The sequence below is a fragment of the Musa acuminata genome, chromosome BXJ1-2 (assembly GCF_036884655.1).
Source record: "Musa acuminata AAA Group cultivar baxijiao chromosome BXJ1-2, Cavendish_Baxijiao_AAA, whole genome shotgun sequence".
NCBI classification, from domain to species: domain Eukaryota; kingdom Viridiplantae; phylum Streptophyta; class Magnoliopsida; order Zingiberales; family Musaceae; genus Musa; species Musa acuminata.
This window is the reverse complement of record NC_088328.1, coordinates 21,715,481-21,730,084: the sequence shown is the minus strand read 5'-3', so window position 1 is coordinate 21,730,084 and position 14,604 is coordinate 21,715,481. Positions and strand designations below refer to the sequence as shown.

The 14,604-nt window shown below is 45.7% G+C and overlaps 3 protein-coding genes across 3 annotated transcripts; 1 reads left to right on the top strand and 2 right to left on the bottom strand.

Moving 5' to 3' along the window:
- Positions 1-2,593: 2,593 nt before the first annotated feature.
- LOC103973996 (cyclin-D3-2-like) lies at positions 2,594-4,157 on the bottom strand. Its single transcript, XM_009388711.3, has 3 exons — positions 3,321-4,157; positions 3,085-3,230; positions 2,594-3,008 (listed from the first exon to the last, which is right to left on the bottom strand). The coding sequence occupies exons 1-3, from the start codon at positions 4,015-4,017 to the stop codon at positions 2,733-2,735; spliced, it is 1,119 nt and encodes a 372-aa protein (XP_009386986.3). The 5' UTR covers positions 4,018-4,157; the 3' UTR covers positions 2,594-2,732.
- A 4,857-nt stretch (positions 4,158-9,014) lies between these two features.
- LOC135598261 (F-box protein SKIP2-like) lies at positions 9,015-10,977 on the top strand. Its single transcript, XM_065091796.1, has one exon. It carries the CDS (start codon positions 9,096-9,098, stop codon positions 10,842-10,844), a length of 1,749 nt encoding a protein of 582 aa, XP_064947868.1. The 5' UTR covers positions 9,015-9,095; the 3' UTR covers positions 10,845-10,977.
- Positions 10,978-11,552: 575 nt separating this feature from the next.
- Positions 11,553-14,584, bottom strand: LOC135598266 (probable arabinosyltransferase ARAD1). The gene is made up of 3 exons (XM_065091800.1): positions 13,934-14,584; positions 13,336-13,586; positions 11,553-12,280 (listed from the first exon to the last, which is right to left on the bottom strand). Exons 1-3 carry the CDS (start codon positions 14,535-14,537, stop codon positions 11,729-11,731), a joined length of 1,407 nt encoding a protein of 468 aa, XP_064947872.1. The 5' UTR covers positions 14,538-14,584; the 3' UTR covers positions 11,553-11,728.
- Between the last annotated feature and the right edge of the window lie 20 nt (positions 14,585-14,604).

Genomic DNA, 14,604 nt, shown 5'->3' with positions numbered 1-14,604 from the left:
GAAAAAAATGAAATCCAAACAAAAACATGCAAAAGCAACGGTGGGATTGTTTTCCGTATGTAAGACGACAGCTGAGTTTGAAACGAACGACAAGTCTTCAGAGATGCCGTGGAGGATTGGCCGAGCGCAGAATTGGTGGAGGCTTGTCACCATGCTTTGCTAAACAACAGATTAATGGCTCTTTCTCTCTCGCACCAATCTAGAAAACGATGAGCGTAAAGTCTCATGACGGTGTTTTAGACAATGGATGAGCGGTGTCAAACACTGCCGTATGTCTTGCTACCGCCATGGCAAGTGCTACATAGTCGTCGTTTCACCCACTCACAGGCATTCTTTTTCTCATGCACGTAAGTGCTATCATCATCAGACCTTCGACGAGTCTCACATTCTTCCAGCAATGGCTTCCCCCAACTGGTCTCACAAAGGCTGCTGCTGCAAGCAGCCTCTTCATGGTCAATTCTCACAGTCAACATAACAGTTGGTGAGAAAGGAAGAGTCGTCAATGGCTTCCTTCCTCCCTGGTCGCCTGCGAGAAGCAGTCATTAATGCTCACCGGGGACCCTCTTCCTCAATTCCTAATTCCACTACGCCACCTCCTTCTTTCTTCTCCCGTCGCAGAATTCCTGCTCCTCTCACGCCCTTTTTCCGCTCGCCTTTGGCTTCCTCCGCGATGCTTCCTGGGTGGCTGGCGCATGCAGCAAACTCCGTGGTGGAAACGACGTCACCAAGGTTCATTCGCCAGTCAAACTGAGGCATCCATCGACTCTGACCTGCCTGCATATAAAGCAACCCCACTCCCAAGCCCCATGCATCATCTTGCAGCAGTCACTCGCCTGTGCAACAGCCATGGCCGCGAGGTGCAGGTCTCTTCTACTCTTTGCTGTCCTCGCTTTGGTGCTGGGTCTCGTACTCACGGCGCAAGCTCGGCCTCTGAGCGTTCTCAACCCACGCGGCGCGGGTGACGACAGGGTTGTCGACTTCCTTCTCGGAGAGATCAAGATCAAGACCGGAGGCGGAGGCCATAACATGGCTGGCTTCGACTGGAAGGCGGTCAAGGATTCCGGGCCAAGCCCAGGGATCGGTCACTAGGGATCTCCATTTCCTGTAGCACCACCGTTGATTCTGTTTCTTGTCGAGTGTGGCACTTTGTGACTCGGATATTATCCATTGAATTGATTTGTTTATAGGTTTAATTAATGTATCTCATAAGATGAAATAGTTTATGATTGATTGCTTCTGTCGTTAGATTCACATAGTCGCGAGTGGAGGACGTGACACACCGTCTGTCTCAGCACCTCGAGCCGTGAGTTAAAGGGGTCTTGTACGTATAGGGAGTAGAAAAGTGGGGACGTTCGACCATGCTTCTACTTCTCCTTCTCCCCCTGCTCTCCCTGGGAGTAGAGGAGCAGGTCAAAAGAGGAAGAAGAAGAAGAAAGGTGCAGGAATATGATTCCACAATCATTGTGTGGCCCGAGAGAGCAGTGTTACATCTCTCTCTCTCTCGGACAAAAGGGAACCCCGCGCCACCGAGGAGGAGGAGGAGGAGGAGGAGAAGTGGGTGGGATCTCTTCTTTCCACTCTAACGAGACATGTCCATGAGTGTGTCTCCTCGTTTGGCATGCGTGCGCGGTTCTCAAAGCAAATGGGATGCCAGCCGAAGCTTAATGACACAGATAATGCTTGAAACAGACAACAAATGAGCTTAAATCATATCTTGCTTACATCCATCATCGGGTATGAAAAGGCCAGTGAAGTGGCTACAAAGACGGTGGTCCAATTGCACATATAATTGTACCTGAAGCATGACGGATCGCTAAGTGTGCAGCAGAAACCAATGCATGTGATCTCATCACTCTGCAACAGCTTCAAGCTTTGGTCCAGAGATGGCCTGGGCTCAGTTCTCTGCGACTCCCCAGCTGCTTCCCTCATTGCCCAGTGCTTCAGAAGGGAGCCGATCTCACCTCCACCATCTTGTCCGTGCCAAAGGAAAAGACAGAAAGGAAAAGGCGAGGGTGGACTCGAGGACAAGACATGGCTGTTGCATCGTCCTTCCTCTTCTTTCTCCTACGGTTTAGCTGTCGCAAAAGGCTTGTAGTCGAACAAAAGAGGCTTTGATTTATGCCTCATCACAGGAGTACTCATATGGTTTATCGTTTTAAGATCCCTGTTACCTACAAACAGGACATCAGTTCATCTCCTCTTATGCCAAAGAGAAGTAGAGATACAGCCTAACGCAAACAGACAAGTGATCAATGCCCGACCTATCTCCCTCCCTCCGCCATAAGCTTTTAGCGAGGGATGCTGAATCCAAAGAGGAAAGAGCTTTACAGGAATATCAGTGTTTGTTGCCATTTCTGAGACCATAGAGAGAGAGAGAGAGAGAGAGAGAGAGCAGTAACGGGAGAGGAGTGAACATGCATTGATGAGAAGTGAGAGGTGGATAACAACTAGTTGGGAGGATGATGGCAGTGGGTGCGGTGTTTCTTCAACATACAGATGAAAACAACATTCATCAGAACAAAGATGGAACGAACAATGCTAATGCCAGCATCTCTGAATCTTCTTCTCATTTCCCCTCCCCTTTCTTCTGCTTCACGGCCACCTGAGTCCCAACCAAAATTGCTCCGAAGTAGCAGACACGGGATGCAGTGAGCTGCCATATCTCCTGGGAACAGCTAGTTCATGATAATTACATCGTAACAGGAGCGAGGACCGCATGCTATACGATCTCCTCACTCCCAGTGGCTTTCTTGGCGGTGCAGTTTCTTAGAAGGACGATTCTCCGGCGAAGGCGACGCCGAGGGCTGATGCGTTGCCCACGAATCGTCGCCGCTCGACGAGCTCTTGCAACTGAAGCAGGAACCAATCACCCAATTGGGACTATGTGGGGAAGAGTAGTTGACGTTGTAGTAGGAAGAGGAAGTGGAATGCTTGCGCTTGTGGCCGAAGAGGCCACCACCGTAGACCATCGATTCCATGATGAGCTGATAACATTCTTCGACCTTTTCCTGTAGCTTTCTTTATCGGTTTGTGCAGTTTAAGAACGAGACACTTAGGACAAGCAAACAGTCGGAGAAGCCAAACCTTTGGAACGTGGAGGAGGGAAATGAGGTGGTGGGTCACCTGGGAAACCGAGGCAGTGGCGGCGATGGTGCCTGCACCACCTTCCGCCGCGTGGAGTAATGCCGCCGCCGCCCACAGGGATGCAGGATATCGGGCCCATCTCCAATCTTCAATAAGCCAATCCAAAGACGAAGTGGTGTAAATAAGAAATATTAAGCCTTTGATTGAAGAAAGGAAACATTTTGATGAGCTCTCACCAGCTACGACGGACAGTAGAGCAGCCTCAGAGTCACCTTGCAACTCCTTGACACGGGCAGCGGAGGCGGCGGCGGTGGTGGATATAGAACAGAGTCGAGGAAGGAGATGGTGGATGAAAGCGAGTGGAGTGACGGAATTCATCTTCCAGCTGAGCGCCGAGAGCAGCAGGAGCTCCATCCGCCGGATGGTCTTGGCCTCGAACACGTACCTGTTCTCCTCCGTTCCCGGTGGCGTCGCGACCTGAAGGTCGAGGAGAAGGGGAACCCGCGTCTCCTCCACCTTCGCCGCCAGGGACAGGGCGGCCACCGCCGCCAGGCGCCCCATCCACACCTTGTCCCTCTGCAGCCGGAGGCCTCCTGCAGCGGCACGAGGAAGGAAGCACCGGTCGAGGTAGTTGACGGCGAGAAACGTGGTGACGACAGAGAAATCGTGGCTCGCGGCGGCGTGCACCACCCACTCCACCACCTCCCTCCTCAACGACAGGAGGTACGCGTCATCACCACCGTCGCCAGGCAGCAGCTCAGGGCGGGTCTCCTCGTCTTTGGCCACCAGAGAGCAGAGCACCTCCGCCCATTCCTCCTCCACCACCGCGTCCGGCTCTTCCAGAAGCGCCAGCATTGGCCTCTTTCGTTCTTCTTCCAGTTCCAAGCTCTCTTCCTGGCAACACAGAGGATCCAAAAGAGACAAAAGAGCCATCTTTAGCTCTCTTCTTCCACTCCTTTCTTACCTCAAAACACCGCAGCGAACAGTGAGCGAGTGAGGAGAAAAAGGGAAGAGGAAAAGAGGGAGGGAGGCACTTCCCCTCATCCCCACCCCACAAAACGCCCTCTCCGGTGTCTCCTCTCTTTCTCCCTACTGTCCACCTAGTATTGTGAGTGAGAGAAGTGGCGGCAAAGCCTGGTTGGAGAGCAGAAAAGGGTGGGTATTTTAAGGAAATGGTTGGGGTATCTCCGCGCCATGGCTGGCCGCTTTTTGTCGTCCCTCCATCAACTGTTCCTTCTCTCTCCCTCTACTTTGTGTATCCAAACAGAAACCTTCTACAGTACTCCTCAGCAATTCTGGTCATAGATGAAGCATCATCGTCAACAGAGAGATAGATAGATCAACGAGATCAAGCTTTAAAGACGTGAAACAATGGAAGGAGCAGGATCTGTGTTCATAAACGGGGGGGGAGGGCAGGAGTGCAAGGGACTGATTACGAGCCACTGATCTCTCTTGTCACCCGAACAGAGGTCATCATCAAAACCAACGCCTTCCAAATCCTCCACAGCAGTAAATGCCAAGGAGAAAGCGTCACGCAACTGTTCCGGAAAAACATACAGATGACTGCTGATCTCTGAATGCATCGAAGGAAATAAAGAAGAGCACAATTCCAAGTTTCCATGCTTCGCTGCGGCTGTCTTTGCTCTCCTCTACAGTAACCCGTGTGTTATGGTCGGAGGAGAGCTGGTCTCATGGTGTCACTCCTTTAGTGTCAGCTGCAGTATCAAGGTTTGGGACAATTACAGGAACATGCTTTCCTAATTAAACATAAAATAATATGACAAGGGAGATTTCCCCAAAACAATTTTTTTTTTTAGGTTTTAAATGAAAGGTACTCTTATTTTTATTTCATCCATATGATACCTTAGTGTAATCTTATCTTTTGCTATTGCTCGTCGTTTTTGTCACATTAGTTGTTAGGTCCTTCTCATGCAACGTGATCATAAACCATGATGATGGGGAAGAATGCAACTACAGTGGAGCTTCCTCTCTCTACTCCCTCAAATGATGCACCATGCTAGCGTTGCTATCGCCTCCGACATGAAAGACCTATCCCATATGATCATCACCAGACGCCTTCTCGCCATGTCTTCCACAATCCTTGTGACCTTCTCTCTCCTTCCCACTAGTTTCGCTTGCAACCTCACCTAATCAATCAATGACAACGAGCTACTTTGCCTAGCCAGGCCACATGGAAGGTATGTTGTCGTTCTCATCAACTTCGACTCCTCTAGAGTTGCTTTACTCCTTTGATTGAGTGACGATGAGAGGCGAAAGTAACGGATTATAGTTGTGGAGTATGCGAGTGAGCCAACATCGATGCTTGGGCACTCAATGCTAGTGCGCTAATGTAATACCCTACTTTAATGTAATACCCTACTTTTAATTCCACCTATATCCTATATGCATGAATAAAATATGATGTCATATTTTTATTTTCATTACTGCTATCGATAAGAGTCTAACAGAAAGTAGACAATCTTAAAATTAAAACATGTTAACTTACTAAATAAAATGATAAAATTTCTATACACAGTATTTTGACACCTGTACATAATTATAATATTTAATCAAAGAAAAACACACACACATAACATGACCAAAAATTATATACATAATATGACCATAGGTGAGGCTTGCATATGCTCACTTCCCTACCCAATCACTTGGATGAGGTACTAGTATATTTACTTATAAAATATTATCTATAATAAGTAATCACTCAGTAAGTATAAATATTTATTCAGGTGATCATACATTATATCATGTATATAATATTTTAAAATTATTATTATAATATATTTAACGATAAACAACTTATCCTATGATTTCTTTAGCGAGCATAACTCTATACATAGTATATACATAATAATAAGGAGATAAAATTCTATGTAAAAATAATTTAAAATACTTATATATAGGAAATATAGTAAATTCATCAAGTTTTATACTTCATATCATAACATATATAAGCATTCTCAAACCGTATGTCATAATATATATGTATTCTTTTACACCGTATGTCATAATACATGTGTGTTTCCGCACCACTTGTCATAGCATATACATGCATTGCACTTACACACCGGACATTATTATATATGTATGCATACAAGATATTTTTATTGTAATTCATATTTTTTATATTTACAAATTATATATATTCATATTTTGCTCATGACAAACATATCATTCGAAACATATTTTCCAAACTACATTATGTATACGATAGTTATTTTTTAATGAATTAAACTTATATTTATTTGATTAAACTCATTATAAAAATATAAATAAAAGATTAGGTACCTTAATAATCGAGTGTGTTATGAAGTAATACATCTATTAAACTTAGAGCAAAGAGTCATGAGATGTCTTAAGAGGTTATCTTGAGATCTAGGGTTCAATTTCATTCGGTCCCATTTCAATTTTTTTTTTCTATTAATATAATTCTAATATTGCAACAACTTCAATTGAATTTAATTTGGTTAAACAAATATGGTACTTTTGATCTAAACTCATCATTTAATCTTATTTATATTTATAACACTCCTCTTTGATTTATATATATATATATATATATATATATATATATATATATATATATATATTATTCCATTCATGTCTAAGCACCTTATCATCCTCTATATACATAATGTTAAAAACTCAAAATTCTTTATGTTAATCATGATCAAACTTATTTAAACTTTAAGATTTATTTAAGACTAATTAAAATTTAATCGTTACTTCTAGTTATTATATGTATGCTTATTATCATAACTTAATATATTCAAGTCCACTAACATACTTTAGCTTATTGTGCTATGTTTAAAATAAACATTAATATTTATGTATGCTCAATCAATATTTCATAGATCACTAAGAATAATATTTTTTAAAAAAATATATTTTAATATCAAAAGTTGAAAACATGAACATATCATTTATGATATTATGAAGTTCATCACTGTCCTCCTAGTTCAATTCGCAACCAATGGGGTGAAAGTGATTGGACAAAAGCAGCCACCATGTGTTAGAAAATGTACATGTCCATCTCATATTTATACAGATTATGAGGGAGGATTTCCCTCAACAGATTAGATGATTTCTCTCAATAAAATAGAGAGATTTCCTCATATAGTTAAGAAAATCTTATTTGCTATCATAATGAAAATGAATGATAACAAGAAATGTTTATGAGATTTCATGAAATGAGAAACACTTCATGGGAAGAAAAAAAGGAAAGAAAAATGAGGGATCATCTTTTAGAAAGTAAAAAAAAAAAAAAAGAGAGAGAAGGTTTTTCTAAAACCCGCTCGATGTAATAATACTAATTGCGAATTAAATGCTCAAACTGAGCTCTGTTTTAATGCTTCTCCAAATATCATATGGAATCTATATTAGGAATTGCTTTTATTATAATCGGTTACGATCATAAAAAAAAAGAATAAAATAAGCACAAATGCCTATTAGGAAGAAAAAGAAGAATTCAATTATAACAAGTAATAATATACTGAATAAATAAACATCGTTTATAAAGATCAGTTACATTATGCATGTACATAATATCTATAAAAGAGTATCATTGATACGAATGGTACATATCATATAATAATATTACCTAATGATGCTACATTCATCATACAATCATACATTACAAACAACTATGACTAACCAATGAATGCCTAACCGGTAATATTCAAACTTAGTTACACATGAAAAGTGAATGACGATTCAAATGACTTATACAAACTATGGACTTGGGTTTTACCATTCGGGGTCAATGATTTAGGCATAAAGAGTTGATAACCCTTTATTTCATCTATTTGAGTCATGAGAAATCATATTAGAGCCTATGGATCCTCCTAATTCGGAAGAAACTTCGAGATTTCTGTCAAAGTAGTGTCTCGAATCGTAAGCTATATCTTAAGTAAATTATTATTAGTCGTATCAATTCTAAGAGGATGGTTAAGAAGAAGTTACTAATGTCTTTTTGAGAAGACATCCGATAAAATTGGAACGATACGAAGAAGAAATTGAATCCTACACACACAAACACGAAAAAGACCCAAACCAACCACATCATTGTTTTGAAAATATATTTCTCATACCAAGAAAAAGAAAAAAAATTGTAGAGGCCAGAGAATGTTTGCAGGTTTTGAAAGATGATGATCAACTTGGAGCGTCAGGCAACGTAAAGAACATTTGACTTCTGAACTTGACATTCGGTGTCACAGTCCACTCTTCTAGACAGTCCATTCCCTACTGCAGAACCAACCAAACTGAACGCTCCAACCCAGTCAACCTCAGATTCCCAGAACAGAACAAAGGTGTGGTATACATGCCTTGGTCTTGGTGGGGCAACGCACGAATCACTGTCACTCACATAGACCAGTCGTTGATGACAAGTTCCACCACGACCAACTACGCCGGAGATCGCTGCGACTGTGGGAGCGGAAGACGACTTTGTGTTTCAGTGGACCACAAACGAGAGGTAGAAAGCTGAAATGGAGGATGACTCCACCACACACCAGTCTGCGACGGCGACTTCCACAACGCTTCATCTGCGTTTGGATCCAATGGTCTCTTGGCAAAAGATTAGAGGTCCAATGAGATGCTGGAAACTGGATCACCTTTGCGTGGCTCTTACAGATCAAGTGCTCGATCGTTGGTTGCAGCCAAAAAGTATGCTCTCTCTCTCTCTCTCTCTCTCTCTCTCTCTCTGCACTGACATAGCCTTTGGCGAACTCGTTACGTTTCGTCCTCTGCATGGCAAACCTGGAAGCAGTTCCTCGGAATCTTCTTGGATGGAGGAGTTGTGTTCTCCTTTGGAGAGAGCCGGTGACCCGTACGTGTTGTAGTAGCTGATCTCAAATCGAGTAGAGAGTACCGCTGCGTGTTGCGACTGCCCCTTATGAACAGTCAAAAAGGGAGAAGTCTAATCTGAGCTCTTCATCTGCTGTGCGATAGCATCTTACTACCGCGTGGATGCACGCTTCTTGTCGTCGCAGTCTATGGTCTCTACGCGCACTCTCCCTTTGACGCGTCCATCTCTCTCTCTCTCTCTCTCTCTCTCTCCGTCATCGCTTTCGATCCACTTCACGCTCACGGTTTATAAACCCCACAACAGCGGCGGACTACGTCGAGCCCCAATCATCGAAATCTTGGATACGCCGGCAGGTCCGCTAACAGTTGCCTCTCCGTCGCTGTGCATGGGCCAATCCGCCTCCAGCCGCCTCACCGACGCGCCTCCGGCAATGGGAGGCGTCTCGTTGACGAGGGACTACACCGCTGGCCTCCCCGACGAGTGTCTTGCTCTCGTCTTCCAGTCCCTCGGCTCCGGCGACCGAAAGAGCTGCTCCCTGGTGTGCCGGCGGTGGCTCGCCGTGGAAAGCTGCAGCCGCCGCAGCCTCTCCCTCGACGCCCGCGCTGCACTGTCCGATGTGGCGCCCGCCATATTTGGCCGCTTCGATGGCGTCTCCAGGCTTGCCCTTCAGTGCGGCCGCCGCCACGACAGCATCGGTGACGAGGCCCTCGCCCTCGTCGCGGTGAGCTTCCCCGGCCTGGTCAGCCTCAAGCTCCGTGCCTGCCGCGCACTCACCGTGGCCGGCATGGAAGCCATTGCCCGTCACTGCCCGGGCCTCCGCGAGCTCTCCGTCAGCTCCTGCACCTTTGGCGCCAGGGGCATCGACGTCGTCCTCCGCGGGTGTCCCCTCCTGGAAGACCTCTCCATCAAGCGCCTCCGCGGTCTCCACGACCCCTCCGCCACCGCCGATCTCGTCGCCGGTGCCGCTTCACTCCGCTCCCTCTGCCTTGAGGACCTGTACAACGGACAGTGCTTCGCGCCATTCATTGCCGGATCCCCAAACCTCAAGACGCTCAAGCTCATCCGCTGCTCCGGCGACTGGGATCCGCTCCTGCAGGACATAGCCGTTAAGGTCCCCTTGATCGTTGAGATACACCTGGAGAGGCTGCAGGTGACCGACAGCGGTCTCACCGCCCTGTCCGGCTGCATCGATCTCGAGATCCTCCGCCTCGTCAAGACGCCGGAGTGCACCGACGCAGGCCTCGCCACCATCGCGGACCGCTGCCACCGCCTCCGCAAGCTCCACATCGACGGCTGGAAGGCGAACAGTATCGGCGACGTGGGCCTCCAGGCCGTGGCACAGCGATGCACCGGCCTCGGAGAACTGGTCCTCGCTGGGCTCGATCCCACGTACCGGAGCTTGGAGCTCATAGCAAGCAACTGCGGCAGCTTGGAGCGCCTAGCTCTCTGCGGCAGCGAGACCATTGGGGATGCCGAGGTCGCCTGCATTGCCTCCAAGTGCACGTCTCTGAAGAAGCTCTGCATCAAGGAATGCCCGGTGTCCGACCAAGGGATGGAGGCTCTCGCCGCGGGGTGCCCAAAGCTGGTGAAGATGACGGTGAAGAGGTGCTCCGGAGTGACGCCAGATTGCGCGGATCGGCTGGTGGCGAGCAGACACGGGAAGTTGGCGGTCAACCTGGAGGTCAACGACGGGTCGACCAACGACCAGCAACAGGAGGCAACGGAGGAGGGGAGTGCCTTGGAGGAATTTGGTATAGCGGCGGCTATAGGCGGCAGCGAGCTGCCACGTCCTCTGGTCGATGGTGTGGGCAGTCAGGGCAGGTGGCCGGGTAAGAAGAAGCGGGCGGGCTTTTTCGCCACCAGAAGGAACTTGGTGGCCTCTGCCCTAAGGAGATTGTCTCATGGAAGCAGCAATTCCAGTCACAGTCGTCCGTGAGAGGGGAAGGGGAGCCCTCGGCTTTCTCAGTAAGTGTAGTATAAACCTTCGTGCTTCTCAACAAGCTGTAGAACTGCTGCTTAAAACACAGTGAAACATCAACAATAATAACATATTTTTCTTCATAATAACATATTCGACAATGTGTTCGACGACATAAACGTGAAAAGAGAAGCTTGTTCACAGCGAAGCTGCTCGACTGGTCGCCATTGTCCACTCTTCATGAAGTAAATGCTTGACCATCCAATTATGATGCTAAAAAAGATGACTATTATAACAATTTTAAATAATATTTCGATATGTTATACACATCATATTGACTAAAAAAAAGGATAACTATTAGTCACTATTCATCAAACACAACAATCTTGAATCCTAGATGAGCTTACCTTAGTGGACTTCTCGCCCAATCTCTTCCTGTTGCTGTTGGGCTGCTTACCTCTAACCTCGATAATCTGGCCTTGGATGGAGAGGTCTGAGCGGAGGAAGTTTGCGTGAGGAAGAGTTGGGGAGGATGAGCTGAGCGGACAATGGTAAGCGAAGAGGGCTCCTGCAAAATATATCTGAGTTCATGCATGCATACCTTTAACCTCAAGAATCTGCCCTTGGATCCTGTTGCTGGATTCACAAAGAAGATAATTCACAAGTATTAGCAAGGTATAACGAGCGAGCAGACACACACACAAGATAAACATGAGATCCGGGAAGTAGTATAAGAATAGAATAGAACTACTATCAATCATTTCCAGTTTCTGCATATTTGTGACGATCTTAGAGCAGCTGAAAAAAAGACTTTACATGTAATTAACATGTTACAAGAGAATGAATAGATCATCGTTTGGTTAGATGGCTCAGTAACCAAACACTCGGAGCAAGACAGCTGATCAAGTGCAGTGACAGCGCAGTGGGATTGAAACACCTTCGGGTTTTCGCTTTTCCCGGATTATTGCTTCCCTAATTATCGGTACCTTCTGATAGATCTTTCTCCAAATGTGGTTCACCGCACCAACAGGAGGAACAGGTCCTATGCCACCAGGATTGCCGTTATCATACTCAAAAACAGGCTGAACTTGTGCCATATTCAGGCGATATCTTCGTTTACGCTGTTCAGAAATACTCCTCAAGTAATTTACTAGCCACTTCGGTTGCAATGCTTTGCTGACAGGCACAAAAACTGAGAAATCTGAGTAGTCTATCATTCCTTCAAATGGGAGCTCGATTTCATCACTGACGATGACTGGTATACAAAGACTAAGAATGGCATCAAAGAGGCGACATGAGGTGGGGGTATCTCCTGCGGGATGCAAACAAAATTCTGAGGAACGCATTCCTTTAATCGACTGCTCACGACCGGTGGCATTAGGAAAACCTTCTTCCATGATAACACCAGGCTCATTAACCAACAAATCCCATAATTTTTCACGAACCAACCCTCCCTGCAATAGATGCAAGATTTAGGATTCAACTTCATGGCTTCGAAGTGTAGTAATAACATGAGAAAGGCAACAAACTTGTAACTAATATAGATGTAGCTAGACATCATTGCATCTAACAAGCTAGGCAGTAAGATGACAAACAAGAATGTCTGCTAATATTGGTTAACTTTGAATGAGAAACAAACATAAATCAGATGATGATATTCTATGTGACTAAATATGTAACCAATCAGGCAGTGATTGTGAATGTAAATATTACAATTCAGGCAATCAATTCCGTAGACATTTTCTTAGCTTAGGTATTTGATTGGTATTCCCCAATTCCACATTACTTGTTGGTAAAAGGCCCACTTGCAGCAAAAATTTTACACTTTTGATAAAAAAGAAAATATAGGAAATGAACTGTAATTCAGGAAATTCTACAGTGACTTCGGAGTTCCAGACAGGCAAGCAAAGAAATGAACTAAAGCATAATTTGACAACCATAATTGAGTCTGATGTCAGGCAGCTGTTTAACGATAAAAATCAAATAAATATGCTTGATGAAAAGATACCCAAAAAAACATTTTCTAAATGTAATGCATCTGTTACTAACATGACTCAGCAGAATTCTTCAATGAATAAAAAACAGTTTCCAAGTTATATTTCATTACTCAGCTGCTTTCTCCTTAAAAATTATGGTACTTTAAATTCATTACTTCATGCAAAAAGGAAATCAAACAATATATCATGTAAAAACATGATGGTGGCTGGATCGAAGAAAAGCGGTGACCACTAAATATCTCTTTGAAGGAGGGGGCTCCATAATAAATTCATTTAAATTCCTGTTGCTGTTCCCTAGCCAACAAGGTGGGGGTTGCAACAATAGTCCCCATCAGAATACATAAATAAACAAGATTACATGAGCACACAAGTTAGGCGATATACATGCAAATTAAAAAATCTAGAGTGGAACAAAAGCAGAAAATTTGTTGTGCTGTTGCAATTCAAAGGCGAAAGCCCTTATCTTATAATATCTTAATAATGAGTAATAAATTTTAAGGAAGAAGACTAACCCGGTGCCTATGTTTAGCCCCTTTGAAGTAGAGAAGGTTACGCCTATGCCGATTCTCTGACAATCGCAATCTAGGTAGCAGATGGGTGTAAGGCACAATCACGTCTTTGAGCAATGAAACCTGAGTGTGATGTATCATATTTGAAGAGTTGGCAGATTCTTTAGAGTCAATCTTGTACCAACCACCAAAATCAACCACTAGAAGAATAGCAGGAGCTATCTCGCTTCTCACGTGCCAAGTAGCTACCGGATCTGCCAAAGAAAGCCCCAAGTTTTAACACAACCTGACAATCCAGAGACTGAGGCATAAGAAGCTAATGCAACAGTAGTTGAAGCGCAACAAAACGCAATAGATATTCACACACACTGCCAATCGAAGCAGGCGTCACCCAGATGCTGAGACGAACCCTTCTATTCGCACCTCTCAGTGCGTTACTTGTCATAGTGACACTTGATTCGCCAGACACCTAAGCTAATCATTTCTCTTGCAATTTTAGTGTTGAAAACAATAGCTACAGCAATCGAGGGCACAAAGGAAGCAGAAGGTTGGATGATCTAATAATGCACTGAAAGATCGCACTTACATCAAGAACCCTTACCAGTCAAGACGAACACGTGATCCCGCCCGCCGGATCTCCTCCACGCCTCCGATTCCCTGATCCGATCCACCGCCTCCCTCTGCCGCCTGTAATCCTCGTTCCCCTCCTTTTTCAAGAACCCGCCTTTCCTCCCCCACCCGAGCTCCATCTCCGCGCTCAGCGTGGCAAAGAACGGCACGAACACCACGTCGGCGCGGTCCAGGTCGTACACCCTCTCGGCGAACGAGCTCCCCCTCCGCCCGCTGGGCGTCTCGAGGTCCCCCAGCAGCCAGTACTCAGCGCTGTACTGCTTGATGAGAGGATTCTCCGGGTAGGGCTTCCAGGGCGCCGCAGCGGCGACGGCAGGCCGGAGACCGGCGTCGGGGTCGACGCCGATCCGGGAGTCTGGGGTAGAGAGCGCCCAGTACTCGTCGAGGAGGCCGTAGTTGAGGGAGCGGGGAAGGTCGGCGACGAAGACCTTGAGGCGGGGGGCGGAATGGAACGTAGGGCTCGAGGAAAGGAGGGATTTTGGAGAGGGGGAAGGGTTGAATCGGGAGGAGATTAGAAGGAGAGCGAGAGCGAGGGCGAGGACGATGACTGCAAGAAGGGGCACGGAGGCCTTCATGGCTTTCCTCCACCGGCCTCGGTTTGCTCCGAACGAGACTGACCTGAGCCACTTCTAAATGGGTTTA

What these genes read in the sequence shown, in the direction of transcription:
- LOC103973996 (XM_009388711.3), bottom strand. Translation starts at nt 4,017, where the DNA reads ATGGCTCTTTTGTCTCTTTTGGATCCTCTGTGTTGCCAGGAAGAGAGC. An exon ending in TCTACTGTCCGTCGTAGCTG is followed by an intron (nt 3,231 to 3,320) that starts GTGAGAGCTCAT and finishes GGCTTATTGAAG; the next exon opens with ATTGGAGATGGGCCCGATAT. An exon ending in CCCTCCTCCACGTTCCAAAG is followed by an intron (nt 3,009 to 3,084) that starts GTTTGGCTTCTC and finishes AGAAAGCTACAG; the next exon opens with GAAAAGGTCGAAGAATGTTA.
- LOC135598261 (XM_065091796.1), top strand. Translation starts at nt 9,096, where the DNA reads ATGGTCTCTACGCGCACTCTCCCTTTGACGCGTCCATCTCTCTCTCTC.
- LOC135598266 (XM_065091800.1), bottom strand. Translation starts at nt 14,537, where the DNA reads ATGAAGGCCTCCGTGCCCCTTCTTGCAGTCATCGTCCTCGCCCTCGCT. An exon ending in TCACGTGTTCGTCTTGACTG is followed by an intron (nt 13,587 to 13,933) that starts GTAAGGGTTCTT and finishes TTTCTTTGGCAG; the next exon opens with ATCCGGTAGCTACTTGGCAC. An exon ending in GGGCTAAACATAGGCACCGG is followed by an intron (nt 12,281 to 13,335) that starts GTTAGTCTTCTT and finishes CATCTATTGCAG; the next exon opens with GGAGGGTTGGTTCGTGAAAA.